At 51.0% G+C, this 18,841-nt stretch overlaps 1 protein-coding gene across 4 annotated transcripts in view; it reads left to right on the top strand.

The window, feature by feature from the left end:
- Positions 1 to 2,230: 2,230 nt before the first annotated feature.
- The window catches only part of Ssuh2 (ssu-2 homolog), a 28,845-nt gene continuing 12,234 nt past the window's right edge, over positions 2,231 to 18,841 (top strand). Inside the window, exons 1-11 of one of the 4 annotated variants that reach the window (XM_021636496.2) lie at positions 2,231 to 2,279; positions 5,748 to 5,846; positions 6,210 to 6,291; positions 7,974 to 8,103; positions 9,390 to 9,450; positions 10,360 to 10,484; positions 11,694 to 11,756; positions 13,329 to 13,414; positions 14,512 to 14,604; positions 15,371 to 15,476; positions 16,215 to 16,322. In XM_021636496.2, the coding sequence (XP_021492171.1) occupies positions 2,252 to 2,279; positions 5,748 to 5,846; positions 6,210 to 6,291; positions 7,974 to 8,103; positions 9,390 to 9,450; positions 10,360 to 10,484; positions 11,694 to 11,756; positions 13,329 to 13,414; positions 14,512 to 14,604; positions 15,371 to 15,476; positions 16,215 to 16,322 (981 nt within the window). In that variant the 5' untranslated portion in view covers positions 2,231 to 2,251. Of the gene's footprint in view, positions 2,280 to 5,747; positions 5,858 to 6,209; positions 6,292 to 7,970; positions 8,104 to 9,389; positions 9,451 to 10,359; positions 10,485 to 11,693; positions 11,757 to 13,328; positions 13,415 to 14,511; positions 14,605 to 15,370; positions 15,477 to 16,214; positions 16,323 to 18,841 lie in introns of all 4 variants that reach the window. The other 3 variants (XM_021636495.2, XM_021636492.2, XM_021636494.2) reach the window with 3 other exon arrangements.

Here is an 18,841-nt window from a genome sequence, read left to right as displayed (position 1 = left end):
TGCTATGGCACACGCTGTCTCCTCCCCTATTAATCCCTAAGCAAGATTAGAAGGTTCTAGAAGCTTTTCCTTCCTGTGCATGCTGGGCAAGAGCTCTTTCACTGAGCTAAATCCCCATTTGTTAATGCATTTTAAGAGCTATTATGAATTCTTAAACTTTTGGGGGGTATAGCAAAGGACTGTGGCTCTTGCTGATGGGTACTTCCTGGTTCCTGAGAGATAGCGTTACCAATAGTGTTGCAGCCTTGAGATTTCTGTAACTCCCAGTACTCAGCCCTACTTAATATTCCGCTCCCTCCTGCTTGCTGTTGAAATCACTCCCTATGACTGCTTCTTCCAAATGCCAAAGAAGTTTAGGTTAGCATGGCTTGCCGCATGAAATACCCCAGATAAAATGGCGGGACACTCTAACTAAACTACAACCATGTTGTCATTGGTTTATCTGCCTGTCATCTGTGTACCTGTCTGTTGATCTGTCTGTCATCTGTCTGTCATCTGTCAGGTCTGAACTCAAACATGCTCACACACATACACACACATCCATGGTCATCTATAGGCATGGATGCCCTTCCCCTGGCTTGGAAACACTGCTTGGTGTATGCAAGCACCCAAAGACTGTGCTCCTTACTCGGGGTGCTGTTCTTAAACTCCTATGTCTGCAGAGCTAAAATGTCTACAACTCTCATGCTGAGGAACTCCGGCACTTTTACCCGTACTAAAAACCTATCTATGAGGATTGAGTTTTCTGTTTTTAAGTCAAGCTTGTGAGGCATTTCTGCTGCTGATCCCAGCATCCTCCTGAGGTGGCAGTGAGTGAGGAGGGGGAAGGCAACAGAGAGAATAAAGGTAGCTCACACAGCATAGGAGCTGTCTCTTATACACTGTGGCTACTCAATGCAGGCTTTCCAGAGTCATTCCAAGTCAATGACTCTGACTTGGTTAAGGACTGTCATGATACATCTCCATGAGGACTGGTGGGCTAGGCAAATCATGTCAGACCAGAGCAGCATGACCTTGGTTAGAGATACTCCCAGCCTCAGAGGAAGCCTGCTAAGGCCACAGGGGAGAATGGGAATAATTTTCAAACATTCTACGTCTATCACTGGGAGACCAACTTCAGTGGTCAATATTTAGACTCATCTGGAGGAGTGGAATGACCTGCCAAGGCTGAGGGATGAAAGATTTTTGCTTCACTGAAAAAGGCTTGTAAAGACCTTTCCAAGTCTGCAGAGGGTGCTGGAGGGATGGCTCAGCCAGTAAAGCACTTGCTGTGTAAGTATGAAGACCAGAGTTCGATTCCCAAAATCTACATAAAAAGCCGGATGCGATGGTTTGGGCTTATAACTGTGGTAATGGTGAGATTGGAGGCAGAGAGAGGATCCCTAGCTAGCTGGCCTAGCCTGCAACTAACCTAGTTCCAGTCTGCTGAGACTATCTTAAACAAAATGTGGACAGGGTCTGAGAATCGACAGTCCTCTGCCTTCACCACATGGGTGCATACAAGCATATGCACACACACACACACACACACACACACACACACACACACGAACCCACTCTCCCACCCACAACTTTACATGCATGCACACACAATTCAGAGAAACCTGGGGCTCAGTTCAGTGGTACAGTTTGCCTCTAAATGCTTGAGGTCCTGTCTTCCATTCTCAGAACACCTCCCCAAACAACCCCACAGGTGTTCCCCAGGGGCTAGGTAGAATGGTAACAGAATGAGGTGGGATCTGGCTTTGTCTGTGATGTGCTCTGTGCCCTCCTGCTCCAAGCCTTCAAGAGACAGCTGCTCAGACATCAGGGATCCCAGCCAGCCTTAGCACCTATGTGCTCTTCCCCTTAAGAGGAAGTTTTCTTAGTTCCCTGTGCTGCTAAGGGACTTGCAAGCTTGCCCTCAACTGATGCATGGAGTAAGTACCATGATGCCTGGGAGCTGAGCTTGTGTTAGACAGAAGGATTTGAATCCTGGCTAGGAACAATGGCAGGATGTGAGTACTCTACACAGAATGCAGCAGGGACCCAGGTCTCTAAAAGCTTTCACGTGAGCTTGGCAAGTGAAGGGCTCTTGGGGGACTCTCAAGAACCTGGGACATAGGGCGGGGCTCTGCTCTGACACATGGCGGCTTTGCCTCTGTTATGGGCAGATCGATAACAATGGGCTGGGAGGGGCTGAGGGGAGTCCCTCAGACTGGAACCTCAGTCCTTAGAAGCACAGGCTCTCACTTGGCTGGACGTCTTGACCATGGACAGGGACCCGAGTGAGGATGACAGTGAGTAGAGCCTGGGTTGGAGCGGGCCACTTTCACAACCAACATGGAGCAAGATCTGGCTCCACTTCACCTGCCTTCCATCAATATCTCTGTCCTGATCATCCTATCTTCCTTCCTTTTCTCTTCCTTCATTCTGGAAAGACAGTTGGTAACAGCCCACAGGCTCTCTATTATGTTCCTTGGGGTGATAGGCAGAGCCACAGCTACCTCAACGACATTTCCGTACCTACTGCGCCCTGTCCATGTTTTCTTGTTCTTTCTTTCCTTCCTTCTCCAGGTGGCAGTGACCACCCCCTTCTCCATCCACATAGAAGCTTGAACCTCAGGATTCTTCTGCAACGCTCTTAGATACAGCCTATGTCACAGCATCACCATTGAAATCTCCATCCTCTCATCCTCTCTTGCTTGTTCATTACTGCTGTTGTCACAGCTTTGGTGACCTCAGTCTCTCATTAGCAGGAAAGAAATACAATGAGATTGAAGGGCTGGTGAAAATCCGAGGAAGGAAACAGGTTTCAGAGGAAACAGACTGAGTTTAAATAAAGAAAAGGTTCCTCTCTGTAAGCAAGCAATGTGGTGGTGGTCAGGGCAGCGGCAGATGGAGAATTGGGGGATGTTGTTCAAGTTCGGGCTCTGGTTTGGATTGACTGTGTGGTCTTGGGCCAAGAAACAGTATCTCTGAGCCTTTGTTTTTCCACATGTAAAAGGAAATTGGGTCAGGAGGTCTGAATGTGATTGTATGGGTACAGTGTCATTGAATGGTTTCTGGGGGTGCAATGAGAGGCTCCACACTTTTATGAGGAACCCTAGGGAGGTCTGTGACACAGGCACATCTTCATGGACCCTGGAATTGAAGGTGTTTGCATACCCAGTGGCATCTTTTCCCTTTAAGCTATGCCTGCTTAGCAGACCATGAATTTACAGATGGCTTTTCCCTTCCCACTAGGTTAGGCTAACAAATTAGATCTAGATTCAGCTCCAAGCTCTGCCTCCTAATTGCTGGGTGACTCAGCTCAGCTCACTCAAACTCTCTGAACTTAACTCTCCAAGGCTAGGGACTGAAGCAGAGAGCTGAGAGGTCCAGAGGCAGGGGTGTGGTGGGAAGTTGGGTGGTGGAGAGGTTTGAATGTCTTTCATACATGCTTAAGTGAGATTCTAGCCACATACACTCATGCACTTATGGGATGCTTTGCACACCTGATGTTCACATGTGTCTACTGAATGCCCGCTCTTTCTCCCAGTGTCCAGAGGGGCTCTCACACGCTGAAAGGGACAAGATGTGGCTGTGATGTGATGGGCATATGTGCATTGAGATCCTGGTTCTCTGGAGAGGATAACAATGGGACCCTGTTAATACACAGAAGGTTCTGAGCCAGAGAGAATAACATTGTGGAAGACGTAAGATGAGAGGGCTTCTCTGTTAGCTATGTTTTCCTTCACAAGAACGATTCTTTTTATGCAAGAGAAAATTAGTTTGTGGCTGGCGAGCAAAGACCCCCACCTCTCCATCTGTCTTTGCAAGGCAAATCTCAGCAGCAGATTGCTTGAGGACTTAGAGACAGGTGCAGGGGGCCATGGGGCCACGGAGGCAGGGCCTGAGCTATGGGCACTTACTTCTTTCTGTTATTCCTGTGTGGGCTGGTGGCCTCAGGTTGAATCTGTGGGTTTTGTTTTGCTGTGCTATGAATAGGGAAATGCAGGAATAACATAGCATGGGGAAGCCATTCTTATGTGACCTTAGATAGCACTGTGTGTGACAGATAGCCCCCCCTAATCCCCTGGGGACAGTGTGCTGTGACCTCTATATGCTGGTAACCTCTTATTTCTGTTGTGTTTGTCCTGTGGCACGGGAAATGTGCCCTCCTGGGGGTCATCCCGGAGTCCTTTCTTATTTGGGTAAAATGGTGACATGAATTTAGCACTGAGGTACTGGGACTGCCCCAGAGGTCAGGGCCACCCTGGGGTGATGGATGGGGCTCCAGTCACCTGCCTGCCACTCTTCCCATCTTCCTGTCCCTTTTATTAGTTTCTGGGAGGCCACTGCAGCCACATGGCCTTTCTTTGTTTTCCCTTCCAGGGCTGGCGTCTGATGCCCTAGCTGACCCAAGGCTGCTTGACAGCCAGGGCCATCCCAGGAGACAGGAATGGCCTTTCTTTCCACACTTGACATTTTCGTTGCTGCTTTCTAGCTTAAAGGAACACACATCAAGTTCACATAGCGACAGAGTGGTTTTTGTATGCCAAGCTCAGGGCTGGAGGCTGTCTCACACAGCCCTGTTATATGAGCAGCAATATTCTCATTTTGATGGGGGGGGGCGGCTATACGTTCCACAGATTTTTGTGATACCTCAGATGGCATGGCATGGTGGAGATAACAGGCCTATAGCCACAACTATGGTGACCCTTGACCCCTCTGGGATTTGGCTACACTCAGCCCTGACCTTGATCTTTACTGAGCTCTTGGGAACTACAGTGGATGAGCTTATGTGGGCCCTGGCCCAGAAAGACCCCCATTCTAGCTTCCACCTTCCTGAACCTCCCCACAGGTGAGCATTTTCATCAACTGGCAGGTGAGCTTCTAAAACAGATGGCAAGATACAGCCCAGGAGCCAACCTTGACCCCCATCTCATTTCCTACAGAATGCTGGACTGAGACAAAGCCGCACTTACTCAGTAGGGTGTGGTCGTCTTCATGCCAGCAGTGACAGCCAGTAACTGTTAACCCCGCAAACAGTCTCACCTATCTCTGTACGAATGCCTGATGCCTGGTCCCTGGCAGCTAAACATTTTAAATGAACAACCTTATTCAAAGCAAGACCATTGGAAGATCTTAGGACCCTGTCATTTGGTATCACAAATGCCCCTCTTCCCACTAAGTAGAATGCTTCCTCTAGCTACAAACCTTCCCCTGTATGTTTTGGACCTTGAGAAAAAGCCTCAGGGACACCGGTGGCTTGTCTCACTGTTAGAGAAGGGCATTCCTACCTTGGAGGGTGGCAGGGAGGAAGCCTCAGTCTTCACGGCACCCTTTTTCTCCTGGCACTGTCTCCAGCCACAAGTTGCAATCTTCAGCAACCCTCAGCACTGCCTTCCCCATCAGCCTGGCTGTTCTCCTTGAGGGCAAGGCCTGCTTAGCATTCTGCTCACCACTTGTGCTAACCTAGAAGGAATGGGCTGTTGTATTTAATGTGTGTGGAAGTGGAGGTCTAGAGGATCCCCCTCATGTTTGTTCTACAGTGGGGACCAGACCCAGGGTCTCTGTGTGCGTTAGGGAAGCCCTCTGCCATTAAGCTACACCCTCAGCCCAATCTAGGGTTTGAAAGAGGTGCCCTCCCCAAAAGAATGAGGCATTTGTGTGTACCTACTCTCATGTTTCAGCATCCCCGGAAGTCCCTGCTGACTTTGCCCATCTCTTCTGAGGCTGCAAAGGTTGGCACTGCCTCCCTCTTCTTTGTATCTTTTCGACAGGTATGGCTGACCTCAGCTTTGAGGCTGAAAGTCCTGTGATGCCTCCTGATGAGCTCCTGGAGGGACTGCCCAGCTACGACTGGCTTCTTCAAGGGCGTGGTAAGTCAGAGGTCATAGTTCCTGCAGCTTCCTCTGGCTGGACTCTTGCTGGTTGGTGTGGGATGATGGATAGATCAGTGCTGAGCTAGCTCCCCTTTCTCCTGGGGTCCTGAGGAGGCCCATGTCATGGCCAAGTAGGAGGTGGGATGGGATGGAGAGTGGACAGAGTTCTGTGGCCCTGAAAAGAATTCTCTTCCTCCTTCACCTCCTCCTCCTCTTCCTCTTCCTCTTCCTCCTTATCCTCCTTCTGCTTGGGTCTCTCTGTAGCATGGCTGGCCTTGAAGAAGCACCAGACCAACCTTTCTTTCACTGTACCAATGCCTGTTCTTAGCTGGGCTGATGTCTTTCCTCCCTCTGCTTTAGGAAGGCAGGTCTTCTTCCCACCCTTGGAGGCCCTGGGGAGGTCCCAGGAGCCCACCTCTTGGTCCTCCGTCTTGGAGCACAGGTGAGTCTCAGTGTATTTCCACATGCCCTATTGCCCACAGGAACTCTATTTGAACCCTGACACTGCCTTCATTTCGAAATCCCCTGGGCACACTTTCTCTATCCCACACCCACTGACCCAGATCTCCCTGGGGATGTGGCCTGGGGATCTGGAGGGTGCCAGGCTCCCCTGGGGTGAAAACCACAAATTATATTAGGGCTTTGCAGACTGTGGCCTCTCACCCGAACCTAGCCCCTAGGCTGTTTCTGCAAGTCCTGTGATACTGGAATCTGGACACACTCATTTGTGTGTGTATTGTCCGTGGCAGCCTTTGCCCTGCCTGCTGCTGCAGAGCTCAGTAGACATACGGCTGTCTGGCTCATGTTGCTCAAACATTGACTCTGGTTCTCTGTTGCTGAAGTCCTGTTTCCCAGTCTCTATCCCCAGTGTGTGTGTGTGTGTGTGTGTGTGTGTGTGTGTGTGAGAGAGAGAGAGAGAGAGAGAGAGAGAGAGAGAGAGAGAGAGAGATGTGTTTTCTTTTTGTTTTGAGAAGGCTTGTCACCAGCTCTGTGTAAAAGGGATATGGTGAGGCCCTTTTACAAACACACCCTGTGGTCTCCCTAGAGGGGTCTCCTGGGGCCCCTGTCCATCTGTATGCATGCACTTCTATCCTGTATCTGCTTCCTGGGCCCAGAATAAACCCATGTGACACTGGCTGGCGAGCAATGTTGCCCACTTGGGATACCACACTAGGCCCGGCTGTGCTGGGAAGGGTGGGGTTTAGGAGGAGGGTACACAAGGCCTTCTGGGCATTGGGGAGACTGTGTGCATGGCGAGGAGGGAGGCAGAGGACAAAAGGCTCCTTACTGAGATGTTTTGGGGAAGGGCATTAGCAAGGAGGCACCTGGATTTCAGGGAGAAAGCTTTTCCCGAGAGAGGGCTGGCCAGGGCCTACTCCACCAGGCTGTGTCCACTGGTCCAGCCCTCAGCAGTATCTTTCATGCTCCTCACAGCTCTTCTGCCCAAGATCTAGTTCCCCAAGGGACGGGACCTCATCTAATCTGTTTTTTGCCTCCTTATGACCATGTGACATCACCTCTAGACCTCAGTTTCCCCATCTGTAGAGGCAGTGTCACTTGTGTGCTACAGTTTGGAGATGAGACTTGATCTCCCCACCCCCATCACTGAAGGGCTTTGAGTAGTGATGGGTCAGTGATGGGACACTGACTTCGTCATTGGATTTACCTCTTGCTAGCCATAGCTGAATGGACTGTTGGGAGGAGGTGGGTCTTGTTGGAGGAAGTAAGTCCCTGGCTCCTTCCTGTACTTACTGCTCTGTCCTTCCCTCAGCTCAGATGCTTGGAGCCAAGTGACCATGGAAACTGTCAGCCCTAACTCACCTTTCTTCCCTTTAATTCACTTTTCTTCGGTGACTACTTTAAAAAAAATTATAATTTAGCCTCTTTCCTGAGCTCCATACTTTGTCTAATATGGCTTTGAGGTCTTCTAGAATGCTCTATGACCCTGAGCATCCTGTCATGTTGTCCTTTTGGCTAAATGTCTCCTGCACTGACTCCTGAAGCCATTAGGCCTTGACTCTTTTTCTCTAAGGGCCTCAGTATTCCCCTACACACTAAGGGGATGGTTGTGGTGGGTCCACAGGCCCCACCCAGACATCTGCTCCTTTGTCTTCTCCACAGCAGAGTCCCTGCGGTGACCGAGGAGGTGGCCCGTGAGGCCCTGCTCAGCTTCGTGAACTCCAAGTGCTGCTATAGCAATGCAGCTGCTGGCAACCTTATCATTCAGGAGCTGAGGCAGCAAACTCTCTGCAGGGTAGGGAGGCCATACCCAGGGCTGTGGGGACACTGGGACAAGGGGGAGTTGGTTCTGGGTGTGTGTGCAAGCCATGTCTTTTACAACCGTCTTAGTCTGCATCTATAATAATCAGGACACAAGAGTCTCCATCATGATTGACGACCTCACGTTCACTAGACAGGTGAAAAGAGGTGAGGAGAGAGGTGAGATTACACCAGACTCCATTCACTGTCTATCAAAATGCAGTGTTGTCTCTAGTGCCTGGAGCCAGCACCAGAGATCATGAGAGGCTGAGCTACCTGACTAAATACTCAGAAATGCGAGATCTTGGGTTCAAAGTCAGGTTTGCTGACCTGAATCCCAGGCCTCCTTGCACCTTTCCATGAAGCATAGGCTGAGGAAGAACCTTCTAGTTCATTATCGTGGCTCACCCCCGTGTCTCTCAAACCATGCCTGTGCCTTTGAATTGGCAAAATCTCACCTCTGGCATCCAGACTCAGAAGGTGCCTCAGTCTCTTACACTGACAGGTCCCACAGACAGAATCTCAGGTCACACTTACTAGAGCCATAGACTTTTCCTTTGACAAGGACACATCAAGCAGAAGTCAGGCCATGGCAGTGGAGAGGTCTGGAGTGAGCAGGAAGAGGCCAGCTTGCAGCCGTGTGACCTAGGCAAAGCAGCTGGCCTCACCGAGCCTCCATTTCCTCCCTCGTAAGAGAAAGAAGGCAAGGTGATAGATAGTTCAGTCAGTAAAATGCAGAGTTCAGTCCTCGGAACCTACATTAAAAAAGCTGGGTGTGGTGGTGTGTGCCTATAACTCCACCTCTGGGGAGGGAGAGACAGGAGGATCCAGGGGGCCGGTGGCTGGACAGTCTAGCCCGTTGGCCAGTTCCAGGCCAGAGAGAGACCTGAATCAGAGAAGAAGGTAGGCAGCACCTGAGGAACAGCCCCTGAGGTTTTCCTCTGACCTCCACAAACATGTGCGTGTGCACACACACACACATACACACACACACACACACACACAGCATAAGGATTAAGGCAAAGGACCTTGTGATGTGCAGGGTACCTGGGGCCTCCAGGCACCACTGGCAAGCACTGCCCTGTACAGGATTTGCCCTGTAGATGGTTCCTCTGTGGAATTTCATGGGGAGCTGGGGTTGCCCTGGGTGGAGTCTTATAGTAGGGGTGGTCACACTTCAGTTCCCAGTGGCCCATGCGGGTGAAAGTGTCACCCTTTTGCAGCACAGGACTGTCATCAGAAAGGACACTGCTTGCAATGCAATTGTGTTTTCATCTGCAGTATCGACTGGAGACCTTCAGCGAATCCAGAGTCAGCGAGTGGACATTTCAGCCCGTTACCAGTGAGTGAACTGCAGAGACTCGGTGCGCTTCAACTTCCATCTAACAGCTCTAGATTTCTAGACCCTGAGATTCCGCGCTTACCGTGCCTTCCCACCTTTTCCGAAGTGCTCCACAGGCTTCTCTTTATTTCCCGGAAAGCTCTGCATTCTCTGCTAGCCATCTCTAGTCCATTCTTCAGAGCCCAACTGGGGGTGTCACCTTCTCTATGAAGCCTTCCAGGATATCTATCTATCTATCTATCTATCTGTCTGTCTGTCTGTCTGTCTGTCTGTCTGTCTATCATTTATTTATACAGTGTTCTGCCTGCATGTGTGCCTGTGCACCAGATCTCACTAAAGATGCTTGTGAGCCACCATGTGGTTGCTGGGAATTGAACTCAGGACCTTTTGAAGAACAGCCAGTGTTCTTAACCTCTGAGGCATCTCTCCAGGCGCCCAGGATTTCTTTTTCTCCTCTCTCCCAAGGAGGGTACATGAGCCTTTTGAGCCTCCCATGCCCTCTCTGTGTACTTGCAGTGTGAGAGTATGCTGTCTGGAGGAAGAGGATGATGGTGGAGTACAGGGAATGGTGATGATGGTTCCTTCACAGTGTCCCCGTCCTGTGCTGGACATTTTCTATACATTCTTCAGCTGGTCACTGAGATCCCATATGCTAAGTGCCCTGTTATTCTCATGTTAGAGATGAGATCATTAAATTCCAGAGAGGTTAAATCGCTTCCCTAGAGTCACACAGCTCAGAGGTAGAGGAGCCAGGATTCAAACCCAGGTCCAAAATGCTTAACCTTGGAGGCCAAGAAAGACCTGTGCACATCTTAGCTCATGATGCACACCAAGGAGGATGCCTAACTGTTTGGTGGATACTCAGAAGCTTTACCTTTACTGTCCTTACAATGACCCCTTCTATGGCAGACCACTCCGTGGATGGGCCACAGAGAGGTGCCTCCCCCAGGCTTTGGGACATGAAGGTCCAGGTGCCTCCGATGTTTCAGGAAGACACCAGAAAGTTCCAAGTGCCTCACTCCTCCCTGGTCAAGGTAATGGCTGATTGGATCATCCGGGTTGCTCTCTAAGCCTGTCTCTCAGTTCTCCATGCTTCGTCAGACTTTCTCCTTTGGGAAAAGGCACCCCAAGCTCAGCCGGGTAGGTTATGCCAACTTAAGAACAGCATGCATCTTAGTGAGGCGGTGTCAACACAGAGAGTGGACCATCGCCAGCTGGAAATAGCAACATTCCTAGGGCAGCTATGTGCAGTTGCTTGATTTTCGACTGACAGTAAGGTAAGTGGTGGACTCAATGAAACTGACATGAACTAAAATCTGAAACACAGTGGATAAATTGTTTGCTAAGCCAGTATGGGACCTTAGTTTTGATTCTTAGCACATATGGAAAAAGCTGGGTGTGAGGCCTTGTACCTGTAACCCCATCATTGGGGAAACAGAGACAGGAGGACCTCTGAGACTCACTAGCCATCCAACGTAACCAAACCGGCAAGCTTTAGGTTCAGGGAGAGATCTTTTCTTAAAAAGTAAGGTAAGGAGGGATTGAAGAAGACACTTGACAGTGACCTCTGCTTTCCCCCTGTGCACACACAAGTAAACAACACCCACACCCCCATACCCTTTGGGCTTTTCCTTGGATGTCAATAAGAGAGTAGGCTTCATATCTGTTTGTTGCATAGAAAGCTGTCTTAGCAGGAAGTGTGGGAAACCCTGGTTGATTGATCTCCTCGTTCTGTTCTGGTCTCACAGTTGTTTATTTTCTCATTAGGACTTTGATATAAGAATGTAATTTGACTCTATGAGTTCTCATAGTTACCATATATGTAAGAGGTCACAAAAGCTTTCTCTTCTTTTCTGGATGGTGCAAAAATGTTCATTTAATGATAGATTCTAGCAGCTGGCTTCTTGCCTTTTGCACAAACATTGTCCATTTTCTATGTTCTCAAGGCCCACGTGAATGAGCTACTGGGTGGCTGCAGATGCCATTAGCCTTTGGGGCTTAGTCTGCCAGGAAACTAGAGCATGAGCTAGTTGAGAACTCAGAGAACCCCCTCTTAGCATGTGGGAAAGCATGAGCTGGACTTCGGGATGTGCTGAGATGAGACCTAGGCTTGGCATTCAGGGCCCTTTTTGATCTCCAGCTCCCTGGAAAGGCCCCTTCCCCTTGCATTTCTCAATGGCATCCCAGGGTTGGGAGGGAGCCTGCTTAAGGACCTCCACCCAAGGAGAACTCTTCCTTTTCAGGAATGTCACAAATGCCACGGGCGCGGCCGCTACAAGTGCAGCGGCTGCCATGGGGCTGGCGTGGTGAGTCAAGGGTATGAGCCACATGAGCAAGTAATCCTGTGCGAGTGTTGGGGTGGGCATAGGGATGACAGAGTGGGTAAGAGCCTAGAGGCTGCCTGCACCAATAGTGTCACCTTGGGTGGGTCAGCTTCTCTTTCTAGGTCTCCTATTGTTTTATCCATGACTGGGACAGTCTGATAATGATGGTTCAATTTAGAAGTTTATCACCTTTCTCCTGACAGGCATTGAGGAACTGCACAGGGCTGGGGCCTGTAAAAGAATGGACCAGGCTCCTAAAATGCCTTCCCAAGGAAAGATGGTCCCAACCACAAACACAGGCACAATTCCATCAAAGTTCATTCTGGGGAACTAATGAGTTTACTGGCATCCTTTAGAAGGATAGATAGGGGTTATTTACAGGGGTGTGGATGCTTCTCTCTTAACATGCTGGAACCTGAAATGCGTTACCCTGCAGGGATGGAGGCATTTCTGCATAGATGGAGCCCCTTGCCCTCCTCTACCCAGACATAGATACTCTAGCGCCTCCCTGAGGCAGAGTTGCATATAACAGGTAGTAGGGTGTGGCTCGATTCTCCTGTGATAGTCTTGTGATTCTCCTCACCCCTCCATGAGAAGTGTAAACAGTAACAGCCCCCGCACGGATGACCTTTTGCAAGGGACTCTGCTGAATGTCCCTAGATGGTTGGTGGCTGCTTGGCTTCAAGGCCAGGCAGTCACAACAGAGCCCTCTGTGGAGGCTGGCCAGGAGCTTGGGAGGTGGACACAGAGGGGTTCAGAGGGGTTCAGAGCCTGGGAGGTGAGGTAGAAGGGGCTTGGATGATCTGCACAGGCTGCTGCAGCACATCACAACATCCTTCGTTTGCAAAGGTCAGAATCTGTTGGCGCTGGAGGCCAGAAGTTCAAGGCAAGGCTTCCAATTGGAGCCTGCTCATCAGACACACATTGATTACTTGCCATCTCTCCTTGCTCTTTCCTTCTAGGTACTCACCTCTCACCTGCTCACTGCTGGTCCCAGTGGGCTGATCCTGCCTTTTCTTTCCTCTCCATGTGTCCTCCAGCTATTTGTCCCCTGTTCCATCTGTAGCACTCTATCCCCACCTGGCTCCTGGTGGTCCTTCTGTTCTTTCCTCCTCCATGGATCCCTTCCTCCTCTCTGTTCTCTCTGAGCTTGCTTTGTATGCCAGGAATCCACCCCTGGGTACTTTCCTAAAAAGGATCCCTCACTGTGGCCAGTTGCCACCAGGAGCTCCTGGCTACTTCTGGCCAGTTGGTTGGAGGCAGGTCTTGGGACCCTGGGATGAGGTCAAATCAGAGAGGAGAAGCAGGAATCTATCAACCTGAAGTCTTGAAGCCCTGTTCCTGGCAGGGCCCAAAGACACCAATCCTCAAGCCACAAGCCACAAGCCACCAGTCACCAGCCACCAGCCACAAGCCACAGATCACTTACCAAGGCTATGGCCCAGGGGAGGAAGAGACCTGGGTCAGGGTCATGGGGCTGGGTTGGAAGCTGGTCTCAGGGTGGCCTGGGCCCTGTTTCTGGGAGCCAGCGTCTGAGGCTGGGCACGTCCACAGGTGAGGTGTTCGTCCTGCAGTGGCACCAAGCGCAAGGCCAGGCAGCCTCGGAGATGCCACATGTGCTCTGGCTCTGGCAGGCGCAGGTAAGAGCGGGTTGGCAGTGTGTGTGTGTGTGTGTGTGTGTGGAGGCTGTCTTTTAGCTTTCTTTCTGGTCACCGTGAAGCTGAAAGGAGCATGGTTCCCCATGTCTCTCTCACAGCTGCAACCTAGAGTCTGTACATATAGGATGATTGTGGGCTTTGCATGTGGGCAAGTTTGTCTCAAGGCCTGGCCTGTTAGGAAGTCATCAATAGCAGCTGGAGCAGGTGTGAGGGTGAAGGCTCTAGTGAGAAAAAGCTAGCTGGAAGGGCAATTTTTAACTCTGAACACAGGCTCCAGGCAAAGGCTTCTTTACAGCTCAGAGCAGGGCCTAGTTGGGGGAGCCGCTTAGCAAGTTGGTTGACTGACTAACCAATGCACAACTTCCAAGTCTGCTCTTGGGGCTTTGCATACAGGGGGTGGTGACATCCTGTAGCTCATGTCTTCTCACAATTTACAAGCTTTTAGAGGGAAACAGAAAACTACAAGGAGTGAAAATGTTCAAAATTAAGTTGGTTAGTGATCAAAACTTGCTGGCCAAGCTTTGCTTGTACCTTCTACATGACGTGAGGAACCCGTTTTGGTTAGGACACTGGTTTATTTAATTTTTTCACGCAAAATAACCCAGCTCAAATAGGCTGTGCCAAAAAACGTACACCCATAGGCCCAAACAACTGTACAGTCCAAGAAAAGTATTTCTGGGATGGCATCAGATCCAGCTGGATCCAAGCTGGAGTGGTGAGGGGTCCAGGTTACTGGGAAAGGCTACTCTTCCCTAAACTCTTCCAAGAGCATCCTAAGGGGGTTCTCATCGCATTGACTTGGGTCCATGTTTGTGTTGGCTAATTGTTGCCAGAGAGATGGGATGAGGTAACCAGCCAGGCTGGCCAGAAGGGGTGGGAACAAGAATCAAAAGAACCAAGCGGGCTGGGTGTGGGAAGGGACGGCTCCTAGGGGGATTCTAGGGCACAGTTACCAGCGGAGGGAGGGTGACAGTGGGCGGGTACATGGTACCACCGTAAGGAGCCTTCTGTTGATGGGGGTCAGGGGTGGGGCCTCTAGGAGCCACAAGGATAGGGAGTCTTGTCCACTGTGGCCACAGGTGCAGCACGTGCTCTGGGAGAGGGAACAAGACATGTGCCACCTGCAAGGGGGAGAGGAAGCTGGAGCACTTTGTCCAGCTGGTCATCATGTGGTAAGTGGTTCCCAGATGCCAGGCCTGGAGGAGGTGGGGGTGTACACCGGATCGGAGAGCCTTTTCCTCTTGGGAGCTTCCACCTGGGTCAGGAGGGAACAGCTGTTGTTGTTATTTACTTTGTGTGATTGTGAGCATGTTCAAGCGTGCAGCTGCTTGTGCAGGTGTCCCAGGACCATGGCCCTCATGCTGAGGTCAGAGGATGACTTGCAGGAGCTGATTCTCTCCTCCCTCCATAAGGGTCCCAGGCTCTGAGCTCAAATTGTCAGGCTTGTCAGCAAGCGCCATTACCCACTGAGCCATCTCACCTGCTCTAGTTTATGTTGAGTTTACGTTCCATCATCATCACCTGCTAGGGCAGCGCTCACCAAGGGCCTAATGCTGATGTCTGTACGCTTAGGTCAGCCATGGACGTGCTCCTATCATGAAGCCTTTGCCCTGTGCCTGGACAGGCTAAATGCTTGGCAAGCAAAGGTGCAGGGGGCTGGCTCTTCAGAAGCCAGGACGATGAGCTTAGAGAGGCTGAGCACTCCCGCCAGCAACCCCCCACTCCTCTTCCAAGCTCTGGTTCCCACACAGCTTAGATCACTGATTTTGTTATTGTTGCTTTTAGAGATAGGGTTTCTCTGTGTAGATTTCTCTTGGCTGGCCTTGACCTCACAGAGATCTGCCTCCTTCGTGCCAGGATTACAGGTGTGCACCCCTGCGCCCCAGCTGGATGAATGATTTGAAGCCAGTTCTCTGCTTCCCTTTCCTCTCCTCCTAGGAAGAACAGCCTGTTTGAGTTTGTGTCTCCACACCAACTCCACTGTCCCGGAGAGCTGCTTGCCAAAGCCCGAGGGGAAAACCTCTTCAGGGACGAGAATACCATGGTAAGGGGTGGGGGTGCCTTCCCGCACAGGTGACAAGGAAGTTTGCATCCTGAAGGCCAGCTGGAGCATCTGGCCCTCTGGGGGAGGGGGGTTAGGGAAGATGGGTATGATGGGGACAGAGCTACCCAGGCAGAAATGAGCCCCGAGTGACCCTGAATGGAACCTGGTGTCAGGGCCCTGAGGTTATCAGCCCTCTGCACAGGTAGATGGGATGGAAAAGAGCACTGAGCTGCCAGTGTTATGAGCTAAAGATGGAGCTGTGAGGGAGGGCAGGCTTGTCTCCACACGAGAGAAGATTTCATATGGCAGCCCGGGACTGCGGGAATCCCAAGGGACTGAGTCCATGCCTTCATGCACGGGCTACATGAAGCTGCCAGCCTGCTGCTTGGGGTTCTGTATTGTTCATTTTTTTCCTACCTGCCACACAGTGGGCAGTTTCAATGTTGGTGTGAGACTTGACCCACTTGCTTTAGTCCTTACTGTATCTCAACACATAGTAGGCCCACAGAAAGGGTCCTCTGGGAAACGAGGTGCAGGTGGAAGTGTAAGTAAGCAGTCTGCATCCCCTTTTGTCCTGGATTCCCTGAGCCAGTAAGCTTGCTGTGTGGCCTTGGAACCCTTCCCTTCATTTTCTGGCCCTCCTCTTCCGTCTAGTGGAGTCAGCCCTGGCATCCCTCATGGCTCCATGTGGGGGTGCTCTGGGAGAGAAAGCGAGGTGCTCTGTTTGTCTCTCCCCAGGTGTACCCCATTGTGGACTTCCCCCTGCGGGACATCTCTCTGGCCTCCCAGAGGGGCATTGAGGAGCACAGCACCACTCTGGCCTCCCGTGCTCGCATCCTTCAGCAGGTGAGGCAGGGATACTGAGGATGAGGGCTGGCTTGGGGATGCTTCTCTGGTCACCCCAAGGGGAAAAACTGAGGCTTTACCTTAAGGAGTGAGGATGCAGGAGATCGAGGGCTTGGGATGTGCACAGCCCAGGAAGCCTCTGGGCTGGGACGGTGTGGCTGGAGTGGAGGGCCAGTATATGATGCTGAAGGGGCAGGCAGGACCATCAGTCACCAGGAGAGAGGGCTGGGGGATGTATTCAAAGGAAATGAGTCCTAGTGTGATTTCTATTCTAACCCCCCATATTTAGAGAGCAGAAAGGAAATCCAGCGTCCTTGCCCTAGGCCCTGCACATCTGCATTTGGGCAGTTTCTCTGGTGGCCATTAGGTGGCAGTAGTGTCTCCCAGTAGAAGCCCCATCACTGCAGCACAGAATAGCCAAAAAGTAGAGTAGTTCTTAGGATCCTGAATGAGGACTCGAATTCAAACCTCAAGCACCTACATAAAAATCTCGCTGTGGTGGCACAATCCCTGGGAGACAGGCAGCTCTCTGGGACATGGTTGCCTAGCTTGTCTGGGGTAGTGAGAGAACTTGTCTCAAAACCAAACCAAACCAAACCAAACACCAGAGAGTGGCAGGAAAAGATTCCCAGTATTGACCTCAGGGAATACCCTGGGCTTGAGGTTAGTGGTGGGGATCCTGGGCCTTGCAGACAGGGCTTAGATTCTGGGTCTCTTGCATTCTCCTGTGATCCTGGGGCAGCTGCCTCAGATGTCTTCAAGGCTGGTTTCTTCCCTGAGTGCTGCTGTGGGCCAAGGGTTTATGGAGAGCTAACCTGTGGTAGGGTGCTAACCTGTGTGTGGCATAGCGATCTGCTTTATCCTCTGTCTTTTCCAATGACTGCCCCCAACCACAGCCCTTTCTCTGGAAGGCTCTCCTGTTGGAAGGAGAGAGAGGGGAGGGACTCATGCCTTAAAACAAATTGAGACCCCCTGGGATGTGGGCGGGGACTTAAAAGCTCATTACAAACCCCATCGCCTCCAAGGGTCAGGTGGTCACTTGGCTGCCCTTTGAAGGCTCAGTCTCCACTCAGCTTTGTGTCTGCCCATGATAGGGTGTTTCCAGATTTCCTAGCATTCAGACTTTTACTTGAAACCTTCCGGCTTTTCAGTATCCTAACACAACCCTAGAAAGCCAAGAATCTGGGTGTCCCTTGGCCCAGTCTGATCTCTTGGGCTGTTCTCACAAATGGAAATAATTTGAGTGGTAATAATTTGTTAGGGGCATCAGTTCTTTTAGTAGCAATTCTGGTTGTTAGTACAGACTTTTGGGGTTCTGGGGTGTGGGACTCGGGACCTTGTCAGCAGTCAGACACTGAAGGACACAGCTGGTTGGTACCTATTTCTCAGCTCTGGCACCCTGTGGGGGTTTGGACTGCTCTACCCACCTCATCCCTGAACCTCAGTGTTCATAATGGCAGGGTTGGTTCCTGTCTCAGGTTGGGCTCTACAGAAGCAGCCCTGAGATGTGTCTATTGAGTGTGTCACTTACTGAGGAAGGGTTACTTGAAAGACTGGGGATGAGATGCGAGGGAAACCAAGCCAGATTACGTGTCAGCCTCAGTCTGATCCCAGAGTGGCTCTGCGCTCCTGACATGTTTCAGTGACTGTGGGTGGGGTGACATGTCAACCTCAGTCTGATCCTAGGGTGGTTCTGAGCTTTAGTCCTGCCCTGCTGACCACCTACCTGAAGGCCAGGAGGCTGGGCTGCAGCCTTTGTGGCCCCATAAGCCCTGGACATGGAAAGTTGGCCCCATAGTCTTCGGATTTCATTGCAGAGAATTGGACTGTGGGGAGGGGGGTGCTCAAACCTGGGGTGCATGCAGCAGCAGGCTGTCAGAAAGTGGAAATTGTGGGGACAGAGCACTGACTGGCCTCGCAAGGAGCTGGCTTTTGCCTGGGTGGAGTATTATAGCTTTTACCTGAGTAGTTAGGCAGAGCCTGGATGCTGGCTGCCCAAGTCTGGGCTTCATCACCTGGTTCCAGTACATGAACCAGCAAGACAAGGAACAGGAGAAAGCAGACAAAGGAGATCTACTCAATACAGCACGCTGAGGAGAGGCATGCATAAAGAAATCTAGTAATCCCCTCCTTACAGGGCTGTCTTTGGGGTCCTGACAGGTTCAGGTCCTGGTCAAGGCATGCTCCTGCCCATCACTGACCCATCAGATTCTAGGCTCTCCCACCTTCTGCAAGGTACCTGACACTTTGTGTGATATCCTTCCCCAGGAGATATGGTACTTCTTTGGCTGACACTAAGGTTTCCTACTCTCTTGCCTCCACATAAGATTCCTGGAGAAAATTCTACTTCCTTGGGACCCATTGTGTCAACAGTCTGACAGGGATAAACACAAGTATCTTTCTAGAATATCTCCACTCCTGCTGGGATGGTTTCCATTCTGTGAGGGAGGAGCCCCAAGTTGAGGTATTCACTGTGGGCATGGCAGGGGGCTCAGGAATACTGGGGCTTGAGAGACAAC

This window comes from Meriones unguiculatus, chromosome 5 (assembly GCF_030254825.1).
Source record: "Meriones unguiculatus strain TT.TT164.6M chromosome 5, Bangor_MerUng_6.1, whole genome shotgun sequence".
Classification (NCBI taxonomy): domain Eukaryota; kingdom Metazoa; phylum Chordata; class Mammalia; order Rodentia; family Muridae; genus Meriones; species Meriones unguiculatus.
Note: the sequence above shows the minus strand (reverse complement) of the source record. Positions and strands in the feature narration are given on the sequence as shown.